This window comes from Bicyclus anynana, chromosome 8, assembly GCF_947172395.1.
Source record: "Bicyclus anynana chromosome 8, ilBicAnyn1.1, whole genome shotgun sequence".
Lineage (NCBI taxonomy): Eukaryota > Metazoa > Arthropoda > Insecta > Lepidoptera > Nymphalidae > Bicyclus > Bicyclus anynana.
The window spans coordinates 1,617,421-1,641,291 of NC_069090.1; the positions used below are offsets into that span (position 1 = coordinate 1,617,421).

The 23,871-nt window shown below is 38.9% G+C and overlaps 1 protein-coding gene and 1 long non-coding RNA gene across 6 annotated transcripts in view; both read right to left on the reverse strand.

Annotated features, from left to right (window-relative positions):
* Positions 1-1,391: 1,391 nt before the first annotated feature.
* The window catches only part of LOC112047624 (P protein), a 57,228-nt gene continuing 34,748 nt past the window's right edge, over positions 1,392-23,871 (reverse strand). For all 5 annotated transcript variants that reach the window (XM_052882842.1, XM_024084795.2, XM_024084794.2 and 2 more), the window contains exons 4-17: positions 23,648-23,684; positions 22,988-23,123; positions 20,535-20,725; positions 20,173-20,427; positions 14,244-14,447; positions 13,239-13,354; positions 10,451-10,589; positions 7,642-7,777; positions 6,626-6,828; positions 6,148-6,241; positions 5,685-5,827; positions 4,970-5,080; positions 4,285-4,432; positions 1,392-3,483 (exon numbers count right to left, since the gene is read on the reverse strand). In XM_052882842.1, coding sequence (XP_052738802.1) covers positions 3,305-3,483; positions 4,285-4,432; positions 4,970-5,080; positions 5,685-5,827; positions 6,148-6,241; positions 6,626-6,828; positions 7,642-7,777; positions 10,451-10,589; positions 13,239-13,354; positions 14,244-14,447; positions 20,173-20,427; positions 20,535-20,725; positions 22,988-23,123; positions 23,648-23,684 — 2,092 coding nt within the window. In that variant the 3' untranslated portion in view covers positions 1,392-3,304. The remainder of the gene's footprint in view (positions 3,484-4,284; positions 4,433-4,969; positions 5,081-5,684; positions 5,828-6,147; positions 6,242-6,625; positions 6,829-7,641; positions 7,778-10,450; positions 10,590-13,238; positions 13,355-14,243; positions 14,448-20,172; positions 20,428-20,534; positions 20,726-22,987; positions 23,124-23,647; positions 23,685-23,871) is intronic.
* LOC128198304 (uncharacterized) lies at positions 8,770-10,444 on the reverse strand. The gene is made up of 2 exons (XR_008251003.1): positions 9,066-10,444; positions 8,770-8,980 (listed from the first exon to the last, which is right to left on the reverse strand). It is a non-coding gene; the product is annotated as an uncharacterized LOC128198304 (long non-coding RNA).

Consider the following 23,871-nt stretch of genomic DNA (forward strand, 5'->3'; position numbering starts at 1 on the left):
CAAAGACGTACCGCTAAGCGATTTAGCGTTCCGGTACAATGTCGTGTAGAAACTGAAAGGGGTGTGGATTTTCATCGTCTTTCTAACAAGTTAGCCCGCTTTCATCTTAGATTGCGTAGCCGATGGTTAACTTAAAAAATAAAAAAATAAGCATTCCAACCTGCAGTGGAGATTGAGAATCGTAGAGAGTAAGCTCCATATTACATCAAATTCTGCTTTTTAAAATCCCGTAGGAACCAAGCACTTTTCCAAGTAAAAAATGTAAGTAATGTTTTGCTCCAAGGTCCAATTTATCTATTGTTTTCGGCACAGCGTTTTTTTAGGTTTTGGCTTTTCATCCGCGAGTTGTCATATTTAAGGTATCGTAGTCCACAAGGCAGCCTTGTATAGCTTGACAAGTTCGTTCGTAACACTCGATGGCCCGCGCGAGCGGGGAGGCGTGTAACGAGGAATGAAAGATCCACGACTGATGCGCCTCACTTCCCCGCACGCACGATTTCACACCCGCGAAGTTTTCCCCCCGTCACCCGCATATCATGGGAGTGTCATCAACGAACTTCCAAGCTATAGTTACGCCCCTTGGCCAGTTTCTTTATCTCTGTATAAAATAATTTTGTAACTCATTACCCAAGTTCCAAGCTGATGACAGGTACAAATTGGAATTTGAATTCGTTTATTTCAAGTTTGTACCTCAGAGTCGTTAATGAATATAACATTATCACCTTAAGCCCGCCAGCCCGCATTGGAGCTGCGTGGTGGAACTAAGCTTCACATACCCTCTACTTAATAATTACGTTGTATGTTGGTATCACTGGCAACACGCACCAAGATTCGTGTTGCCAGTGATGACCTATGGTTCCGAGGTTTAGGAGTATCTCTGCGTGATCGAATCAGAAGTGAGGAGATCCACAGAAGAACCAAAGGCAGTCAAATGGGCGGGGCACATAGTTCGAAGTGTCGATGGACGTTGGGGTCCCAAAGTGCTGATATGGCGACCCCGCACTAGTAAGCGCAGTGTTGGTCGGCCCCCCACCAGATGGACTGACGACATCAAGCGAGTCGCAGTTATTCGCTGGATGTAGGCGGCTCAGTATCGTGATATTTGGAAGTCCCAACAAAAGGCCTATGTCCTGCAGTGGACGTCCATCGGCTGTTATGATGATGATGATGACGATGGTATATGAAGAGTGGTTTGGTTATTGTAATGTAGGTACCTACTTGCATATTATAGCAAAGTCAAGGCGCGAACGAGTCATCGGCGCGGTGGCCAATCTCGTAATAAAGGAATTCACGTAGTAGAAAGCGGTGCTCAGAGTTGTATTTCTGTATCCAGATATTAAAGTAATTATAAAAATATGTATAGTATTTGGAAATAAAAGAAGCAGTTTAAATAAGAATAATTTATTTCTCAAACTATACTCGTACACTACGTTTCGATTAATTAATAAATTAGCTAACTTAAAGTAAAAGTAATATAAAAATAGTTATAAAATTAATATGAAATAGTAATTTTAGTTTAAATTAGTGTTTATTATTTTAGTACTATTTTTTTTGTTAAGCACAAAAAGTTACAAAAAAATATATTTTGTAAGTAAAAACCAGGTAAATTAATAAAATGGTAGATAAATCTCAAATCAATGTTCGTCATCGTTATTGTAAAAAGTAATTTTAAATAATTACAAAAAAATAATTCAATATAATATCATGTTTTTTTTATTATGTATACAGCTATTTACAAAGTATTTGTACTGTATAAATCTCTCGTTATCGTAAGATCGTATCGTATTTATCGTAAGATTTTTTTTAAAATTAAAATATTTTCTAGCTACTTACTAAAATTATTTGTCTGTACAAAAAATACTGCATTGTATACTTATACATTAATTATATAGATAAATTAAATTTTCATAATAGTTATTGCATTTAAGGGCCAATCCACACTCGAGGCAGTCTTGTTGCCAATAAAGTTGCTTTACATACAAATAGTAGATACCTAATTTATGACATCTATTAGTGGCACATCAAATCTGCCCGCCTAGCCAAGTGGCACGTCGATTCTATTTCTACGATCGCAAACGCTTCGAAAACTAGAAAAATGTATGGGAATGACAGATCTTGATCACGTGACCTGTCGATAGAAAATGTCATTCCCATATATCTTTCTAGTTTTCGAAGCGTTAGCGATCGTAGAAAGAGAATCGACGTGACTAAATAACGTATTTAACAGAATATCTATCTTATTTCGTTTTTATTTAGATACTTTGCTATACTGTTTCGACGCAGTTTGAGGTTGTTGTGTCGTTTAAGATAACGAATCCAGTGTAACTTGGTGTCTATTGTAAAGTACAGTTGGTTAAGGATACTGGAAGCTGGAAGGCGGAATAGGCTAGTTGACACTTTTTTTAAATGGTTACATTTAACTTCCTGCCTTCTGCCTCCGGTGGTCCAGTTTTAAAAGCAATCACAGCTGGTGCAAGTGTGGTCTGCGCCCTAATGCAATATTTTATTTACGGTGTACTTAGCAGCTATATATTTGCATCAAAATACTAATACCCCGTATAAGATGGGTTCTCCAATCCGTTTTTATTATATAGAATTTAAATTTATATAGTAAATCTTTAAGTACGGAAAGATTTAATTTATCACAGGTACACAATATGTCACACTAAATCACACTTTATATTAATTGAATTTTTTGTTCTCATAAGTTATATTTCTTTACTATAAAACCCGAATTAAAAATTATCTTCACCCATCTGTACAGTGGGAGAAAAAAAATTACATCTTTATTAAATTTTTAGGCAAACAAATGAACAATACGAGTATATTTTATAATATGTCTAACATTGTCTACTTGTCAGAAACACGTCTTAGGGAGAAGCCTCATTAGTACGTTAACTTAACGACGCACAACGTCAGCGTATGAGGACGACGTAGGTACCAATTTCTACTCGTCCGTCGATCCGTTAAAACGTCACGTGCGACAAAACGCTTTAATGTGGATGCAATGGAAAATATATTCTGGAAAACGACGCAGAGTAACGAAACGCACTAATGAGGAATCGCTCTTATATTGTGCTCCTCTGCACCCTTCATACTGTAATTAAAAGGGTAACTGTGTCTTAATAAAATGAGCTATATCTGACTATCCAGGCTCACGGACCAGTACCGAATTTGCTTGATAGCAGTAAGCATTGTAGTACTTTCCCGGACGAGCTACATCACAAATAGATTGATACTAAAACTCTGACGTTTGGATCTTCGAGTATTTCCAGAGAACAAAGATTCAGGTTTAACTGTTGGGTCAGTGCCAAGTGAAGACGCAATGGCACAGCATCAAGTAGCCCGAGGCGACGATCAGGTGTCCGATCATGACGGGGAAGCCAATCTTGAAGAACTGCATGAAGGTGAACCGGTAGCCGTGCTGCTCCGCTACTCCAGCGCAGACAACGTTCGCGCTCGCACCAATTAGAGTGCCGTTACCTGAAAAATAAAGAGCAAAATTATAACGGTTATCCTAAAGATTACCTAGTAACCTTTACTCTTTGGTTATTGCGACTTGACTTATTATCTAGTAATCTTATGATTTTGCAATCAAAATAGTGTTCTGTTTTGATTTAAGTAATAATAAGTCTCTCAAGTAATTATTACAGGTGACAGCAGTAGAAAAGAGACTCTTTAAGTTCTATGTTAAGATTTTGCTGTCGTAACGATCAGCAACATAGAACTTAAAGAGTCTCTTTTCTACTGCTGTCACCTGTAATCATTACTTGAGAGACTTATTATAAGGTGGTAATTAGAACTTAGATCAGACTTAAAATAATCTGTTGCAACTAATGTAGTAATCTTAGGCTTCATTTACACGAGCGGCAACTCTACCGACGACCGCAATTGATTCGTCCGTCGCCTGCCAACAGTAGTTGACTTCAGTCGGCAACCGCCGTCGACCGCCGCCAAGAGTCGACTGCAGTCGACTTCCGTTCGCTGCCGCTGCCGTTAAATGAACACTTAGGAAGTAAAGAGTGAAACCTATTCCAAAATATTAAATGTCTCGTGGTTTCCGTGGGAAGTGGTCAAAATACGAGGGATTTCAGGGAAGAGAGGGGTTTGGTGGTAGGCATCGACTAGTTACCACCCTACCGATATAGATGTCGAGTAGAAACAGAGGTATAGGTAGAATAATGTTGTACCTCTTCAAAGTCAGTCCGCCTACATCTAAGACTGCATACTGCTAACTTGTAATAAAAAACACACACATTTGTTGGCTGATGGATGTATGCTTACCTCCCAAACAAGCTCCGAACGACAGGGCCCATATGAGCGGAGCGATGGGCAGGTTGAGGGTCGGGTTGGAGCCCAACGCGATCACCACGCGCACCATCATCGTGGTGAGCGGGATGTTGTCGACGAACGCTGAAGTGACTCCGGAGACCTATGTAAATGAGATATAGTTTTAAAAACCTCTGCTCCTAGAACGAAGATTCCTATCAATTATAACCTAAGCCCCGGCAAATAAGTTAAATTAGGTCCAAAAAACCAAAGTTTCTTTCAAACATAATAAAAATCTATTGGGTCACACTTTGGAAGTCCATGCCAGAGTGTGGACGTCCATCGGCTGATAAGGCAGGTCACTTCACTGATGCTCTTTAACCTCTAGCAAAATTGCATACTGATTATTTCTACAATGTAAGGCAAAGACAGATCTGATTTATATATCCATATAACTCGTGATATCGATAACGAATGACGTCCCAATATATTTTTTAGTTATTCCGATGCGTTAGCGATTGTAAAAATAAAATTTGATGTTACGTTACATGGTTAGTTGCCCTTCAGTTGAACACAAAAACTCGCCTGTACACATTACTATTGCAAACAAAACTAAATTGTCTTCAAAAAGTATCTGTGACATGACCCAAATGCATAGCAAGCAGGATTGTGACTTACATTATACAAGGAGATTGCTTACCCATAGTAACAAAAGAACTGCAACAGCAAGTCGAGCGCTTTCATTCACTGACAGTATAAGAGACTCTGTGAGACCTCCAATAAACGCTATCAGGCCAAGTTTTGAGAGTGCCTGCAGACCAAAAGTTTTTGAATTATACACTATCTCCAGCCAGCCATGTCAAACTTAAAATTTCTGGTGGGCCAAGCAAAGATTGTAGAATAGTTTGATCGCGAAACTTAAACATAAACAAAACCTACTGGTCTTGCTTATGATTAGAATTTAGGCCTATGTGGACCAAGACATAACATCTCGAGACAAGAGAAAGACATATACGACCAATAGCGGCCAAGCAAAAATATCGCTCTCTTTCGTTGCGTTGGGACGTAAGAGAGAGATGAGACTGGGTCACAAGGATAACTCTGACGCTCTAATTGGTCGACATTTTGTCTTTCTCTTCACAAAATATGTAGTAGAACAAACACATTTATTATTTTTTGTTACTTCTCAAAAATATCGAAATCGGATATCTTTTGCCATCGAAATCGAAATCTTTCATCTTAGTTACGTTTTGCGCGTATTTTGTAGGATTTGGCGAAAATAAATTTACAAATAGGCATCCATCAACAAACGCGTACTGCACTCACGGGGCGTATGTATTAGAGATCTGTATATCCATGTCTGTAAATGTTTAAATATAAATTATTCTGTTATATAGTTAAAATTTTCAAAATACCTCCATCAAGACGAAAAGCGATGCGAAGAACAGCAAAGTGGACCACTCGACTCTGTGAAGTATGGGCTCGAGATCCTCGCGATCGGCCAACGTTAACAGCAGTATTGCTCCCAGCAGCGCCGTCCAGCCGAGAGATACACGATCTGGTGAAACCGATTTTAATATAAAACTAGAAGATTACGATCAACCAAAGAATAATACAGTGGGCCTACGACCATATCTCGTGAAGAGATAAAGACATAGTCGACCAATAGCGGCCGAACCGGAAATATTTCTCGTTAATCTTTTTCGTCCTATCGCGATGTAAGAGAGATCGTATTATACGGTTCGACGTTACTAGTCGACAGTATGTATTAATGACAATATGAGGAAAAAAAACGAATAAGCATCAAGAAAACTAAAAAAAACATCAAAAAATTCAAAGTTACAGTAAAATGTAGTAAACGTATAAACAATGACTTACTAAGTTCAGGAATGGAATGCAAAAAGAAGACAGCGACAACAAAACCAATCGTAATTGTTGATTTTAATAACAGCATTTTATCGCGGATCTTGTACTGAAATAAAAAAAAAATTAAAATGTAGTTCAGAGTTATTTTAATTGAACGTTTATAGTCCGTATTGTTCCAGAGTTAGGGAGGTGCCACATTGTCATAAACGCGTTGCATCGTCGCAACGGATCAACGCATTGTATATGCCAGGCCTGCGTTGCGACGACGTATGACGCACGCACTCAGTCAGTCTCAACAATGGATCGAAACAAGTGAAACACTGTCTGTCGTAGCAACAAACCATCGTCGAAACATCGCTGTGACGACGCAACGCTTTAATATGGAATGTCATTTAATATATTTGGAAAATGACACTGCGACATTGCAACGTATTTCAACGCATTAATGAGGCATCATCCTAAGTGCCATAAATCATTGTTTTAGACTTACTTTTTCTTTCAACTGTCCCAACGTTGTTTGGAAGGTTTCTTTTGGACAGACTCTCTTACTGCTCTCTTTGACCATGGTCTCAAGTTGCGCCGTGAGTTTCTTCATCTTCCTCTCGAGTCTTTCTCTCACTACTTGTTGGTCTCTACTCAAATGAGGTAGAGACTCTATCGCTCGACGCCATATTGATATTTGGTGACGCAGGTCTGAAAAATTAATTAGTTATATGTACAGGTTAATACTTTTATCAATGGTGTAGCTACCCAGGGGCTAGGCGGTGCAATGCTTGAGAGCTTTTCTTTACTAAAAAATCATGATCGAACTGAACTTCGATTTGAAAATTTCGATATACGAAAAAGAGCTGATGATCTTTACCTTGATATTAGCTAACAAGTATATATAGAAGGCAGTGGGGCCCACTTTTTTATTTGCACAAAGGGCCTTTGGTTACCTAGCGACACCACTGGTTTCCATTATTTTTTATGGCCTGCCGAGGGATATGCGTGCGAAAATTTTAATACTTATTAACACAAAAGCAATTTTTTATTTTTTAAAATGAATATTTGTCGTATTATCTTTTTAATTATGACCAATATTCCCGTTCAATTAGTCAGATAAGACTGTGTTAGAAGTGGGAGCGACAATAGACCATGGGCGGGGATTGAACCAACACCTGTTGCTTATGAGTCTGGCCCCTTTACCACTGAGGTATTGAGGCTTTTTCAATTAGTACTGTGAACTTCTAGGTGCTTCTAGCTAAGTAAGTAAGTAAGTACAGCTAAGTAATATTCTGTAAAATTTTACACGCCCTTCAAGGCGAAAACATTGTACCTACTATCTTTTTGTTTTTGTCATCTTTTTTTTACATGTTTTGTGTAAATAAACGATGATAATCATTATGATTGTTATTATAACTTCCCGGTGTTTATTTCTATAGAAAATAATTAGCACCTTAAATGCTTTTTTAAGTATTACTACGAATTTCCCCGGTATAGATTGATATTGAAAACAATAAGCACCTTGTATATCTCTCGGCACGTTGAGCCTCAGTTTGTTGGTGTCCCTGTAGATGTACCGGAGCTGGAAGTAAGTCTGCACGCACACCAGCAGGATGCCCAGCGTCATGTGCAGTGTGAAGTTCGTGAAGTTGATGCCCTGGATGTTGATAGAGAAACACGATCAGTAATTATTACCAGTAACGAATAAGCCCACCCCATTTGATAATATATCCAAACTCCAAAGCCAACCAAATGGAATAACTGAAATACATTAACGAAACATCATCATCATTAACCACGCATATTCGGCTAACAGTTGAGCACGAGTCTCCTCCGAGTGGTTAGGCCAATGGGGATTGACAGACTTCACATATGTAGAGAATTTTCTTAATTCTCACGTATGGATATGCCTCTGCCTTCAGTTCGAAAGGCGTAGGTTCGGATCTGGTTTTTTTTTAATGTTTACAAGTTAGCCCTTGACTACAATTTCACCTGATGGTAAGTGATGATGTAGTCTTAGATGGAAGCGGGCTAACTTGTAAGGAGGAGGGTGAAAATCCACACCCCTTTCGGTTTCTACACAGCATCGTACCGGAACACTAAATCGCTTGGCGGTACGTCTTTGCCGGTAGGGTGGTAAATAGTCACGGCCGAAGCCTCCCACCAGCCAATCTGGTCCGGGGTATGCACCTCCAACTTTTGAGATATTAGTCCAAGAGCTGGTAAGAATTTTTGGGTAGGTATTTGAGGCAAGCTGAAAACTTGTCCTGTACCTCTCCTATTATATCCCAATACGAAACTGCAGATCTGGCTGGTGAGTAGCGGGGCTAAATCAACCCCCAAATTTTTTAAAAATATTTTTTTTTTATCCAAAAATATACTTGAGGCAATTTGCAATTTTTATATGTTGTAGTTTAATATTTATAGAATATAAAAAAAAATAAGCCAGACGATTCAGTCGGGGTTTTAACATTGCCAGGCGCGTTCAAAAATATTTTGCAAAAAAATATAAAAAATGTATTTGAGGCAACTTGAAATTTTAATAGAGTATTATTTATAACTAAAAAATAAGACTCTCAAAAAGACAGATCATTTCGGTGGGACTTTTTACCTGCCAGGTGATCTTATAAAGTAATGATTACAAAAATATAAAATTACAAAATCAGATTTATTGAAATAGAAAAATTATATACTAATAATACAGCTGCAGAATTATTATGAGTATACAAATATCAATGTAATTAATTCCCTGTCATATCAGAAAGAAATTGTCATTCTTCTTCTGTAGATGCTCCTTCATCAGAGCTATCAGAATCAACTTCAGATTCATCTGTGTCTAATTCGGATACCCCTGCATTATCTGCGAAAAGTAATATATATGGATTGATTAAATAAATCATAGTAATTAAAATACAGCAGTTAAAAAAAAAACTATGTATACGCACCTGTAGTATCATTTCCAATATTATTTTGTTTATTGTTTTCATGAACAATAGCGTCGAATACTGATTGCGGCATACAATCTCCGTCGAACCAGTGGAAATGTAGCGTATCCTCATGAAGTGTCCATCCGTTTCTATTCGGTGTCAAACTGCTGGGGAATCGCAAATATGCATTTCTCCAAATACTCGTTATATATTGCGTTCTTAAAAGATGTTGTTGTAATTCAGCTTTGCACGGAGGTAAAGTAGAGGGATCACAATTTTTTAAAGTTTTTTTGAAAGGTTCATATCTTCAGTGTTAGCTTTGTAAGTTACACAAAATTTTTGAAACCGTGCTGCATTTATATTTGATATATTTTTATATCCATAAATTTCACAAATAAATGCTTCCAAAATTGTCAAAATTTCTTCACGTGATCCGGTAATATGTGCAACTCCAAGATCTGTTAAAGCTTTTTGCCGATAAACGCTCTATCTCACTCTACAGTTTGTCTATAGCGCTTCGCACTCGCACCCATACAAAATTTGTATTTTATTTTTTATTTGTATTTCACCTGGCAGGTAAAAAGTCCCACCGAAATGATCTGTCTTTTTGAGAGTCTTATTTTTTAGTTATAAATAATACTCTATTAAAATTTCAAGTTGCCTCAAATACATTTTTTATATTTTTTTGCAAAATATTTTTGAACGCGCCTGGCAATGTTAAAACCCCGACTGAATCGTCTGGCTTATTTTTTTTTATATTCTATAAATATTAAACTACAACATATAAAAATTGCAAATTGCCTCAAGTATATTTTTGGATAAAAAAAAAAAATATTTTTAAAAATTTGGGGGTTGATTTAGCCCCGCTACTCACCAGCCAGGTCTGCAGTTTCGTATTGGGATATAATAGGAGAGGTACAGGACAAGTTTTCAGCTTGCCTCAAATACCTACCCAAAAATTCTTGCCAGCTCTCCTACTATATGTGCATTTTGAGAAATTAATATACTTATCACGTGTCTCAATCGGTGAAGGAAAAAATCATGAGGAAACTTGCATACAAGTATTATATTTTCACGCATTGCAGCACGCAAAGTACTTTAAGCTGCTTAGCACAATGCAATGCGTAAAAAGTTCACTTGTTTTCAGGTTTGCCGGTTATAATATGTTCGGTTAGATGGCATTTAAATAAAAGGCGTGTTCACGTTAGGAGCTTTACTGATCGACTATCTTATATGGATCTACACTCGATAGCGAGATGCGTGTTTGTACCATATTTATTACATTTACTAACAGCTAACTTACACGTTTAATTAATTAAACGTGTAAGTTAGCTGTTAGCTAGTCTACACGCTACACAGGTAATTCAAAGTCTTTGGCAGTTTCTTATTGTCTGGATACTCACCGCCTGCACGACCGCCTTGTTGGAGGCGATGATGACGTTGGGCGGGTCGCCGACCGGCGTGGCGGTGCCGCCGATGTTACTGAACAGCACCATGGACATCAGTATCGGCACCGGGTCCATGTCCATCACTTCGCATAGCCTGAAAAAAGTGTATTTTTTTTTAACTCTTTACCAGTTAGCCCTTGACTACAATCTCACCTGATGGTAAGTGATGATGCAGTCTAAGATGGAAGCGGGCTAACTTGTTAGGAGGAGGATGAAAATCCACACCCCTTTCGGTTTCTACACGGCATCGTACCGGAACGCTAAATCGCTTGTCAGTACGTCTTTGCCGGTAGGGTGGTAACTAGCCACGGCCGAAGCCTCCCACCAGCCAGACCTGGACAAATTCAGAAAATCTCAATCTGCCCAGCCGGGGATGGAACCCAGGACCTCCGTCTTGTAAATCCACCGCGCATACCACTGCGCCACGGAGGCCGTCAATCGTGTATGTCAGCTCCAACGCACGAATGGAGTTTACTCTTTCAGATCAGATTTCAGATTTCAGACAGAAAGGTGCGCAACCTAGGAGCAGCAGGTCGCGGCGTGCGCGCCCGCCAACAGCGTGCTCATGCGTGTGGGCGCACTAGGGCCCGTATGTGCTCCCTGTTGGCGACAGCGCATGGTGAACGGTGCGCAGAATAAGTTGCGCACGAAAACGTAACGCTGTCATTCGTTCATCGAATTTTACTGCCCATATTTTTTTTATACCGGGGGGCTATATATGAAAAATCGATTCCTCAGGAGTAAACTCTAATATACACCAAAATATTTACATTCCTTTCTTCTTCATTTCTATATGTATGTTCGATAATTATTAATCTGTAGTTGTTTTGATTTCTGCAATTGGTAATATTGAACCTACCGCCCGTCTGACGGCTTGCGATTGGCTAGTTTCGCCAATGCCGCCAACATTAATCGACGCACGCGTCGCCACCGTCAGCATAGTACGAAAGCACTCTGAATGCTAGCCGGTTCGTAACCGCCTCAGCTTGCTAGAATTCGAGAATTCTTTTACCGCTGTTTTCCGTGAAAACATAAACTTTGTACCACCCTGGGTGATGTTTTGTGCCGTGCATGTAAAGGGATCCCGCCGTCAGTGAAGCATTGGACGTTCCAGCCGTTTTTCTGCCGGTCAACTGGGTGAGTCAATTATTGGTAATTGCAGATTTCATCACAACTATAGGTATTGAACGCAACCCCTGAACCAGCAACATATATATAATACTAGCGGACGCCCGCGACTTCGTCCGCGTAAAAATTGATGTAAACTTCTCTACCTCTACCTTACCCTACTCGTAAACCTACCCAACCCTACCCTACCCTACCCTACCCCTACCTTACTCCTACCCTACCGCTAACGCTAACCCTTCCCTCCCCCCACCTTACCCTACCCTAACCCTACCCGTAACCTATCCATACCCTATCCTACCCTACCCCTAATCTACCCCTACCTTACTCCTACCCTACCGCTAACCCTAACCCTTCCCTACCCCTACCTTATCCCTACCCTAACTCTACCCTACCCGTACCCTACCCCTACCCTACCCCTATCCTACTCCTCCCCTACCCTAGACTTTCCATAACCTTCCCCTACCTCTACCTTGCCCCTACCCTACACTACCCCTACCTTATCCGTACCCTACCCTACCCTACCCTACACTTTCCCTAAATTACCCCTACCCTACCTCTATCCCACCCATTCCCTACCTCTATCCTATCCCTACCCTCAGCAAAATTGGTCCAGCCCTTTGTGCGTGGTGCAATGACCAAAAGACTATAATTTCCCAAGCGACTTCTATGCTAATACTATAAAGAGGTAAAGTTTGTGTGGTTGTCGGGGGTAATCTCTGGATCTACTGGACCGATTTGGAAAATTCTTTTACCAATAGAAAGCTACATTATTTGCGAGTGTCATAGGCTATGTTTGGTCCTCATATTCATACGGGAACGGGAACCACGTAATTGAAACCGCGGGGCGTCATATAGCGGCATTTCTGCGACTTTCAGAAATTTTGTATTATCTCCGAAACTATATAACTAATTAACATACTGTAAAGGGCAAATCTTATCTCTATAATATCCTTGTGATTATTAAATAATTTATTTGGATAAGGATTTAAGTTTAGTTGTGTAAATAATGACGTAAACCTTAGTTTAAAATTTAAATAATTTATTAAAGTACTAAAGGTACTATATCTGCTAAAACATAAAAGATAGATATATGGTGTCGCGGACTTTTGTAGAACTTTTAAAGGTTCAAAAAGCCTCCATACATTTATTTCAGTTATACGCAATGGTTGAGGCAGCGCATGCGAAAAAGTAAGTTTTTCGGTCTGACCTGTAAGAGAAAACCCGCGATATCTCAGTAGTTATATATGATAGAAACATAAAATATAGCCTATAGCACTCCCCGATAACGTAGCATTCTACTGGTGAAAGAATTTTTAAAATCAGTCCAGTAGTTCCGAAGATTACCCCATTTCAAAAAATTGTTACAAACTTACAAACTTTACCTCTTTATAATATTAGTATAGATTACGGTCCTTCGATATACCCAACAATGTATAATAGTTCTATGATTGATATGTGAGGATTGCATAGATTAAATCTAAGTAATATTCGTTCATTTAATTACCCATTCATTCATCACGATGCAGTGCATACATAAGCGTAGCTCTAGCCACGTATTAGATATATCGTTTCATGTGTTCTGGTAGCAACTGTCGTTGCTGGTGTTGACAGTTACCTGATGGTGACAGGTGTCATCAGTAGAACGGTGGTGACGTTGTCCAGGAAGGTGGAGAGGAAGGCTGTGATGGCGCAGAGCAAGGTGATCAGCGGCCAGAGCTTGCCTTTCGTGACCTGCAGTACAGAAGCAGTCAGAGAAATCAAGTAAAGTTAACTCACTTTTGTATTCAATGGCAATTTAGCAGAGGACTGCGATATCACCTGATGGTAATTGGTAGATAAGTAAAAATGGTAATGGCTTAAAAGACGGTCAAGTTTATTATATTTATTTTATTATATCACTTTATTTGTTCATTACAAAACAATGAAATAGAAACGAAGTACAAAAGAAAAAAGCAACTTTATTCGCAGCGTTTTATTCCAGGCAAACTTTGGGTTCGGAAAAAGCGAGGCGTGTACCTAAACGCCTCAGAATAGAAAACGTAACCATATTTGTGACGGTTTCTACGTTGCATTACGCTTTATGGCGATACTTCTTTAAAGCCGTGTTAGCCCAGTGGATATGATCTCTACCTCCAATTCCGGAGGGCATAGATTCGAATCTGGCCCGGGGCATGCACCTCCAACTTTACAGTTGTGTGCATTTTAATAAATTAAAAATCATGTGTCTCAAACGATGAAGTGAAAACATCGTGAGGAAACCTGCATACCAGACAATTTCCTTAATTCTCTACGTGTGTGAAGTCTGCCAATCCGCATTGGGCCAGCGTGGTAGACTATTGGTCTAACCCCTTTCAGTCTGAGGACAGACTCGTGCTCTGCAGTGAGCGTCTTTGCCGGTAAGATGGTAGTGATAGCCGATACCCACCACTAGATAAGGCCAGAGCCAATTTATAAAATATAAAATCCAACATTGAGTTGCTATAAACTACTGCTAATAATATAATCGAACCCACGACCTTTGTCGAGTACCATCGTTTCACAAACAATACCAGAGAGGGCGTCAAAGTAAGTAGGTTATGTCAACACAAACGTACAACAAAACGTATGTACAAATACTGACCTCGAAAGTAAACACAGCTAAGAAGTCGAACATCCCAGTTTCAGCCATGATAGCCACGAGGATCATCATGCTGAAGAGCAGCAGCAGCGTCTCCATGTCCAGCCACGACACCAGCTCCGGTAACGAGGGTCTCTCACCCACCAGCGAGAGGACTGCCAGTGAGGTTGTTGATATCAGAACTGCCGCCATTGTTCGGTTGATGATCTGGGGAATTAAACCAGTAGAACAGTAGGTAACAGGGACGTACCCTCGTATCAGCCGTATCAATGATACGGGGCACCCGGATCACAGGGGCCCTTTAAATTTGAAAGTTAAAATTAAAAAAAAAATCCACACTCTCATTAAAAAACTATTAATGAGATTTTAGGGATTTGCCGCTCATCTAAACACTTTCGCTACGGCACTGATTTTTTTGTACTTTCCTCTGGTGCGGTACGAGGTTTTTTGAACCCATACTTTATGTAGTTCGGTACGAGGTCCTCGTTACTCTTGTAATCAATTGACCTCGTACCGCAGCGAAAGTGTTAAGGCCCCAAACTAATTTTGATACAGGCCCCCTCCAAGGCAAGCTACACCACTGGTAGGTAAGTATCTATAGTAGACAAACCAAGCAGATGGACAACCAAAATGGTAAGTCGAAAATCATCCCCTGTATAAGAGGAACGTCTCACAAGGCATGCAATGAATCATCATCATTATCATCAGCCATTTTTTTGTTTTATATATTTATTTGTAATCAACAGTGTAACAATAGGTACATTTTTGACGACCTCCGTGGCGCAGTGGTATGCGCGGTGGATTTACAAAACGGAGGTCCTGGGTTCGATCCCCGGCTGGGCAGATTGAGATTTTCTTAATTTGTCTAGGTCTGGCTGGTGGGAGGCTTCGGCCGTGGCTAGTTACCACCCTACCGGCAAAGACGTACCGCCAAGCGATTTAGCGTTCCGGTACGATGCCGTGTAGAAACCGAAAGGGGTGTGGATTTTCATCCTCCTCCTAACAAGTTAGCCCGCTTCCACCTTAGACTGCATCATCACTTACCATCAGGTGAGATTGTAGTCAAGGGCTAACTTGTAAAAGAATAAAAAAAAAAAAAAAAAAAAAAAAAAAAAAAGGTACATAATTATTAGATTACATAAGCTTAAAACTAAGGCCACAAAGATTACAGAATATACATATTTAAACAAAGCTACAATACAATTTCGGGTATATTAACATTAAAAGATAAAAATGTTCTATAAAATCTTAACAAAATATTGTGTGTGTGTGTGTGTGTGTGTGTGAGTGTATTTGTGTGTGTGTGTAAGTGTAAATTATAAAGTTCTGTGTGACTTGATCAGTTCTTTTTTTAGTTGTTTTATAGATAGGTTAAATAAATCTAAATTGTAATAAACTTATTATGCATCCACAGCTGGACAAAGACCTCTTTTAAACAGCGTCAGCCCGATCTATCTTTGGTTTTTTCCTTCCAGAGTTCGTCGCTCCACCTAATGGATGCAATAAATACCTACGTCCTATAAAGTGCACTCCTATGTCCTTTAACCTGAGACGAAGGTGTGCCTCATGTGTTAGTAACTATACGGGCAACTACTACCTTTTAGACTGGACAGCAAAACTGCTTGGCGACATTTTTGCGTTTGTAAAAAGTCTACTAAAAGCCGGACGATTTGGACACTTAATCGCAAAGCCTAACTACCTAAGTCCGGCTTTATCCGGACGTCTGGTAACCCTAGCTCCTTTGGCGTATCTAGGATTATTTCCTAGGGTGGGCCGGGCTCCCGACATTAAGTCTATTATTAGTATCCTAATGGAATTCCATATTGGTAGCCCAGAATCCTGGGGTGGGCATAGGTCCATTCTAGGGTTGGCACAACTCGCTATATACGCCCATGCCTAGCTCCGAGTTATTAGTACCTATTTGGAAGTCCCAACCCTACAAAACTATTGAGGATTGTAATTTTATAACGATGACTATGAAGTATAATATACTAAGTAAATATAGGTAAAGATATAAATTCGAATCTTCTATACTGCCTAAACCTCTAAGCTCATGTTGAAATATAGAGTTATAGTATATATAGACAAATACAAATAGACAACCTTGATGTTTTAAAAGTGCTTATAAACTAAGCCCTTTTTTTGCTCCAATTGAAAGCTATCTTTTGCGGATTGTTATCAGAGGGTAAGATAAGCTATATTTTACCCTCGTGTTCTTATATTAACAGGAACTACTCCGGCAAAACCACGGGAAACCGCTAGTCATGAATATAAACTAGGAATGTTCTAGGTCCAAAGTCTATACTCGTAAATGGTGACATAATATGGCTTAGAAATAATTGATATAATTAACATCTTTCATTAAAGTTGTGTTTAAGATACCGAGAATATTATATAAAGAAGAACAATTAAAACACAACCTTATCATAGAGATATAAGATTCATAATCATGTGGGAACCACGTGTAGGTATATGATACATCTGCATAGAGTTAATGGTTCGTAATAAAATACATGTAAATAGTTATGTGTACAGAGATTTATCACCAGAACACGTGGACGGTGTCTGGGATGTAATGAGCTAGTTTTATTTAAATACACCTTTTGTTTAAAACCTTCTGAAGGTAAATTATTATTTATCTAGAATATATCTTACGCAGGAGAAAACTACGATCAATTCATTGCTTAGGAACCTATTAATTTATATATATTTATCATACATGTCGATTTCTCATTAGGTCTAAAAACTTCAGAATAAAACTAATAAAAATAATAATAAAACTAATAATAAATATACAAATAATAATAGAAAAAAAACAAAAAAAAATGGTAAAAATTTTCTAATGCTAATGCATGTTTACTACTATACTGTATACTATATGCTATACGAGTTCATCTTGAAGTAATTAAAGAAAGCTAAAACAAAAACTTTTTCAACTTGCTTCACGTAATACCTATATCAAATGAAATAGTAACGAAATAATAAAATAGTTTGTTAAGAGGATCTTAAATATATTTTTAGACCTCTGTCTGAGGCATGCATCTCCAACTTTTCAGTTATGTTTGTGCATTTTAAGAAATTAAATATCACGTGTCTCAAACTTAGTCTATTAGCCTAAACCTACTTTTTTTGGGAGACTCATGCTCAACGGTGAGCTGAATATGGGTTAATAATGATGATAAGAATGTAACTGAAAATTATTAAATATTTTATCATAATCATTAATAACCCATGTTCGACATGCACTTAAATAAAAAGTTAGAGGTGCATGCACCGGACACGATTTGAAACTACGTCCTGTGAATCGAAGGCAGAGTCATATCCACGATACTATCAGGCCATGACAATTTACCTAATTAATAATATTTAATTAAAACATGTTGCTAATTTTAAATACAAAGCATTTCGTGCGTGAAAGAGAAGCCAGACAGAGTGGCGCCGTAACGGGTTTCGTTACGAAACGGCTTACTCTCCCTAAATAAGTTATCACATCAAAAATCGATACAACACCAACGAAGTAACGGGTGTCTAATAGTATTTTTTCATAGTTATCTTATTAAGTTTATAAGCAGGGCCGGACCGTCCATACGGCGAACGGAGCGGTCGCTCCAGGCGCCAAATCCTAGGGGGCGCCGAAATGGTAAAGACAAGATCGAAAAGAAATTTATTTCTTTTCGATCGTCTATATTTAAAGCGAAGAGATGAACGCGACGTGCGCGAATTTACTTCTAATAGAGGCGTCTTTCTTTACCTATGGTGCAGGGAGTGCGTTGATTTTAACCCGGGTATCTACAGGTAATAGAGGGCGCTAGGGTGATGATTGCACCCGGGCGCTACGTGAGCTAGATAGTCTTTACCTATAGTGCAGGGGGTGCGTTACACCCGGATGTCGCGATCTCAGGGGCGCCCAAGCGCCACTCGCCGCGCGGGTTCTATAGGTACTAGGGGGCGCTACGGTGCTGATTGCACCCGGGCGCTACGTGAGCTAGAGTCTTTACCTGTAGTGCATGGGGTGCGTTACACCCGGGTGCCGCGATCTCAGGGGCGCCCAAGCGCCACTCGCCGCGCGGTTTCTCTAGGTACTAGGGGGCGCTAGGGTGATGATTGCACCCGGGCACTACGTGATCGAGAGACGGTATTGTGCCTGATTTTCAATTGGTCTGAGTATGGTCAAAATCTTCGCGTTCCATAAGTTCGTAGCCTAAGTAAACCAGGAAACTACAAAGCTATAATTTTTTAGTTAATTTATTTTTCAACTTTATTTAGAGCTCAATACACTTATTTTGTTGGCCTGGAAACATTTCTATACCAGCTATTTTTTTTCTTTAAACTCTTCGAATATGCATAGACCACTTTCATAAAAATTTTGAACTCGATAAGTGCTTTTTCTAGCTTCCGAAATAGATAAAAGTCTGATGGAGACGAGACTAGATCATATGAATATGGTGGTAAGGTAAGAATTCTAAATTATACTGATGAATTTCTACTATGCATATATGTTTCACACGTTTGTTAAAAGCATAGCAGAAACTCGCAAATTATCCTGATGAAACAAAACTTTTGTTCTCAATGACCATGGCCATTTTTCTTTAATTTGTCCTATGAAACATCGCAGCAGATTTCACTATAAAGCAGAGTTTATATTTACCCCTTTTTTTAGTAATCCACCGTAATTACATCCCGCGAATCTCAAAAAACTAAGGCCTGCCTTTACTTTTCCAACACGCAAAACCGCTTCTGCCTTTTTGGGACATTGGATCCTGGTCGTGTCCACTTTTTAGACTGTACTTTTGTTTCTGGAGTAAAGTAATATACTCAGGTTTTAACCATAGTCACAAAATATACAAAAAAGTATCTGCCTCAAACAACTCCAAGCAGTTGCGAAAATTCGCTAGTCGATCGCGTATTTGTTCAACTCAAAGAAGCCAAGGCGATTATGTCATGTTTGCCTTCTGTTGAGATGCCAATAGTGTCAGCTATCTTTCTAAAAGTCAATCTATATATCTATCTATCTATATCTATACTATAATAAAAGAGTAGAAATCGAGTGTCTGTACTTTGACCAAATTTAAGTAAAATCAAGTTAGGGCGATTAGAAATGAGCAATAGAATACAAAAATATTATTTTTAATTTTCTTGTCTGTCTGTCTGTCTGTCTGTCCTTCTGTCTGTATGTTCGCGCTATTCTCTGGTTTTACTGAACGCATTCTGATGCAGTTTTCACAAATAGATTAAGCAAAGTTCAGGGCAACATATAGGCTTTGTTTCATTAAGATCGGACAGATAGAAAAAAAGTTATCTTGAAAAAACCGGATTGCTCAAATTGATTCGCAGGCGTTATTTGGAGAAACGAGTTTTCCACTAAAACTGTGTAATATCGACATTAAGGCACATATTCTATACTCAACTGACCAATTTGTTTGTTTATTTGGTTGAACGCGCAAAGCTAATCTCAGGAACTACTTAAAAGTTCAGGTTCAAACTGAATAATCATTTTTGTGTTTAAATAGTCACATTGTCTGCTTTTTATCGTATAATGGTATGCAAGTTTTATTACTGTTTCAAGCAATAACTACTTATTAGATTGACCTAAAAGCAAATCATTAATTTTATGTGCAACATCGTATGTGCTACCTTCTGATCAGTTAGTGCTGTGTTAATTAAAGCCGTATCTGAAAGAAGTATTTGAAAATCCAGTTAAAATCTTTATGATTTAAACGGCTTGAATCGAATCGAACGGTCGAATTGAGAAACCTCCTCTTTTTTTTGAAGTCGGTTAAAAATGTATGACATTCCGATATAAATTAGGCTACGAACTTTTCAAACGTCCCTAGTATATAATGTTAGGAGCAAACAGGAAAGGCGCCATAATTGGATCTCGCTCCATTCTAAAATTTACCTCGGTCCGGCGCTGTTTATAAGGTTTACTCACCTCGAAAATTATAAGCACATACAGTCCACACAGTAGAATGCAGGCATACAGAACACCGGTGCTGGCATCTAGCGGATTGATCTTGTAGTTCAACGTGAACGGTGCGGTCTGATTGGCTGTCGTGCGTATGCGTAGCGAGTATACACCGCTCTGATTGGTCGTATTCGAATGTAGAACCAAGACGGACGACCGGGACTCCCCCTCCGTGAAATCGAGATCTTCGTCTTGCAATATTATTGACCAAATATTTGATACCTGAAAATTGAAACAAATTCGTGATCACTTTCCTTAGGTTCTATGAACCCCTGGTCATTTACCCCCACAGCTTCACCACCATGTACTTAAAAGTGTTTTACACAAACCTCTTTATCTCTGTCCTCAGGTTCTATGGGTCCCTGGGCGTCACCTCCCCATTTCTCCAGCCACACGTCCATCCGGCGCGCGTCGTCCCGCTCCGAGCTGTTCATCTTTTCCTCTCCCTGCTCCGTGAGGAACGGCCCCGACAGCTTCACCAGCATGGACAAGCGAGGGTCTGATATGTTGAGGATGTAGCCTGTTGACCAATTCATCATCAACATTGTGACGATCTTTAGGTATAGGGCATTTGGTAATGTTTTCAATAGAAAGGTTCGTTTATCTTCATCAGGTCAGAAGGCCTAATATGCGTATCATGACTTAGGTATCTTGAGACGAGATAATGATGAAAAAATGTCAAAAAAGACATATTGAGCAATAGTGGTAGAATCGAAAATACGTTAGAGTCACCGAGAGAATCTATAGAGATATTGAAAGTGAGTGGAGATGAAAAACCGCTATCTATTTCATCAATATCTATTTTTCATCCCCGCTGCTGTAGGTCGACAATGACTTTGTCTCCCCATGAAATATATTGTTGAGTTTATTTTTGTTGGACGGACCCCTTATAAAAAAACCCTATAAGGAGTGAATTGCAGCTTAGACCCATTACGCTGTTCTAATGCGGATTGGCGGACTAAAGGTGATAAAGTTTCATTGACTATCAGGTGTTAATAATAGAGACCGGGACCGACTGTTTAACTAACCAAGGCACGGGGGTGGATTCAATTAAACTTTTTGGTTCGTTGTGAAACTACTGGACTGTTTTTGAAAATTCTTTCACAAATAGAAAGCTACATTATCAACGAGTAGCATAGGCTATATTTTAACCCCGTATTTTCACGCGAATGGAATCTATGCGGATGAAACAGCGAGGCTTACTATGTTAGAAATTAAAATAAAACATAATATTCACTATTCCATAGCTTCTAGTACAATATATTCTATACTAATATTTCCTGAAGAGTTTGTTTGTTTGAACGCGCTAATCTCAGGAACTACTGGTCCGATTTGAAAAATTCTTTCAATGTAAGATAGCCCATTTATCGAGGAAGGTTAAAGCCTAAATATTATCCCCTATTCCTACGGGAAAGGGAACCACTCGGGTGAAACCGCGCGGCGTTAGCTAGTTTATTAAATTATCAAATTATACTACAGCCTTTCTTGATGCGCACTGTTTACCAACAAAGAAATTAAGAATGAAGGTAGAAAACGCATGCCATTAAATAACTTTTTTTTTTTAATTATGTATGGTTTGTTTATTAAATATTATATATTTATTAACAATATCTAATTGTTCTAAGCTTCCTAATCAAATTTATTTTCATTAATTTAAGAACAAGTTAATTATAATTTATATTAGTTGTGAAATGACTAGTGATTTATATCCTCATTTTTAATTTGTTTGTTGTTAAACAAGATTTTATTCAGTTTTCTGTCGTACAGTGTTTACTGTTTAGGTAAACAGAACACATAGATACGTAATTGGCAGATTATTTGCTACATTGTTGCACAGGTCGTTCACCGAAGACCTTGTAATACCTAGCCCGTCTAACGGTCTAGTCTAGCCTTCTACCTTACGGTGGGGTGACCAGGCATTTAGATCACAAATCGGGACTGGTGTTTCACACTTGTAAAACACATTTTGATACCTGTTTGGCACTGCGAAGATATGGATTACCGCTCGACTTTATCCTGATACGTATGACACTATAATCATTATCATTATCAACCCATATTCGACTCACTGCTGAGCTCGAGTCTCCTCTCAGAATGAGAGGGGTTAGGCCAATAGTACACCAAGCCCTATGCGGATTTGTGCTTATTTCTTGTCGCAAATGGATTCAATGTGCTTATTTCTTGTCGCGAATGGATTCAATGTTAGGAGTAATTTTGGTAAATTTTAAACTTAATTCTGAATCGGTATCAGTTATCAAGCCACCTTAACGTGAATCCAGTGAAAGTGTACGTGAACTCCTAGGGGTTCGCGTACACTTTGAGAAATCCTGCCCTAAACGATTGCTTATATAGCTTAAAGGCTAATCCAGGACTGGTGTAAGGAAGATAGCGTAGCACCAGCCCAAAGCGTCTGACCAGGGGGCTTACCACAACCTTTTGCAAACCAATTGTTATTGTATCTGTCCATCTTATTTAAGGGCGTAAGTAATGTGACCTTAGTCAGTTGATGACGTCAAAAATCGCTACACGAAACAATAAGCTCAAGGGTGCTTTTCCACTAGAAATGTGCTACGCTTCATTGCTATGGATGCGTTTGATATCCACCAACCATACTCATTGGTGCTCTTGAGATCGCGGCGCCCGGGTGCAACGCACCCCCTACACTATAGGTAAATACGCCTCTGACAGGGCTCCTACAAGGCACGCTACGCCACTAATGACGACCCTCATATCACGACTTTAGGAGGAGAAAATAAAAGAAAGATCTCTTAGATGTACCTACTCTTAGTTTCCCCCGGGCTGACGGCCGAGCCGCGAGTGACGTCCTCCCGCTCGTTGTACATCATGAACACCAGCGTGAAGAACACCCAGCAGGCCAGCAGCAGCGTCATCTTCACGTAATGCCGCGCGGCTGCCATCTAGCGGACGCAAGCATTGTTAATTTATTTTAAACTTCTTTACACATTCTGGACTTGTGGAGTAAGCTGGTGAGTGCGTTACGAAAAGTGTTATCGGGTAAGGCGGACGGACTTTAAAGAAGTTTTGCTTTTTTATTGGTAATTATTTTTTTAACTTTTTCTCGCATTTTTGACTTGTGGAGTAAGTTGGTGAATGCGTTACGACAAGAGTAATTGGGTGTGGTGATGATGGTGATGAGTCCGGCCCCTTTGCTATTGAGGCTTATAATTTATTTTTAAAATATTTGGATAGTCTTTTAAATAAAAATATGATATCACATTGTACTATTTATATATATACCTAAATCTAAATAATACATTTAGGTACTTATTCATATTTCCGATTACGATTAAGGAAAATTATGTTGGAAAACAAACGTTATTAGATTGGTACATTACAAAGTACCAAGTTATCATTTACCCCCCTTTACGAATTATGCCTACCATTAAATGAGTACACTAAAAAGTTATCATATATTCCTCACCTTGCTTTGCCTTTTCGGTGTGGTTTCATTTTCTGAACTGCAAAAAGAAAAATACAACGGGTAAATACGCAAGCTAACAACTTTCGCGAAAAGAAAAAGTAACTTAAAAATATATATTACATATTGTTTTAAAATAAATATGCAATTTAGAAAAGGGCATAAATGAATATTAAAAAATATCCAGGAATTAAAAAAAATGTAATTATTTTTCAAACCAGTGTATA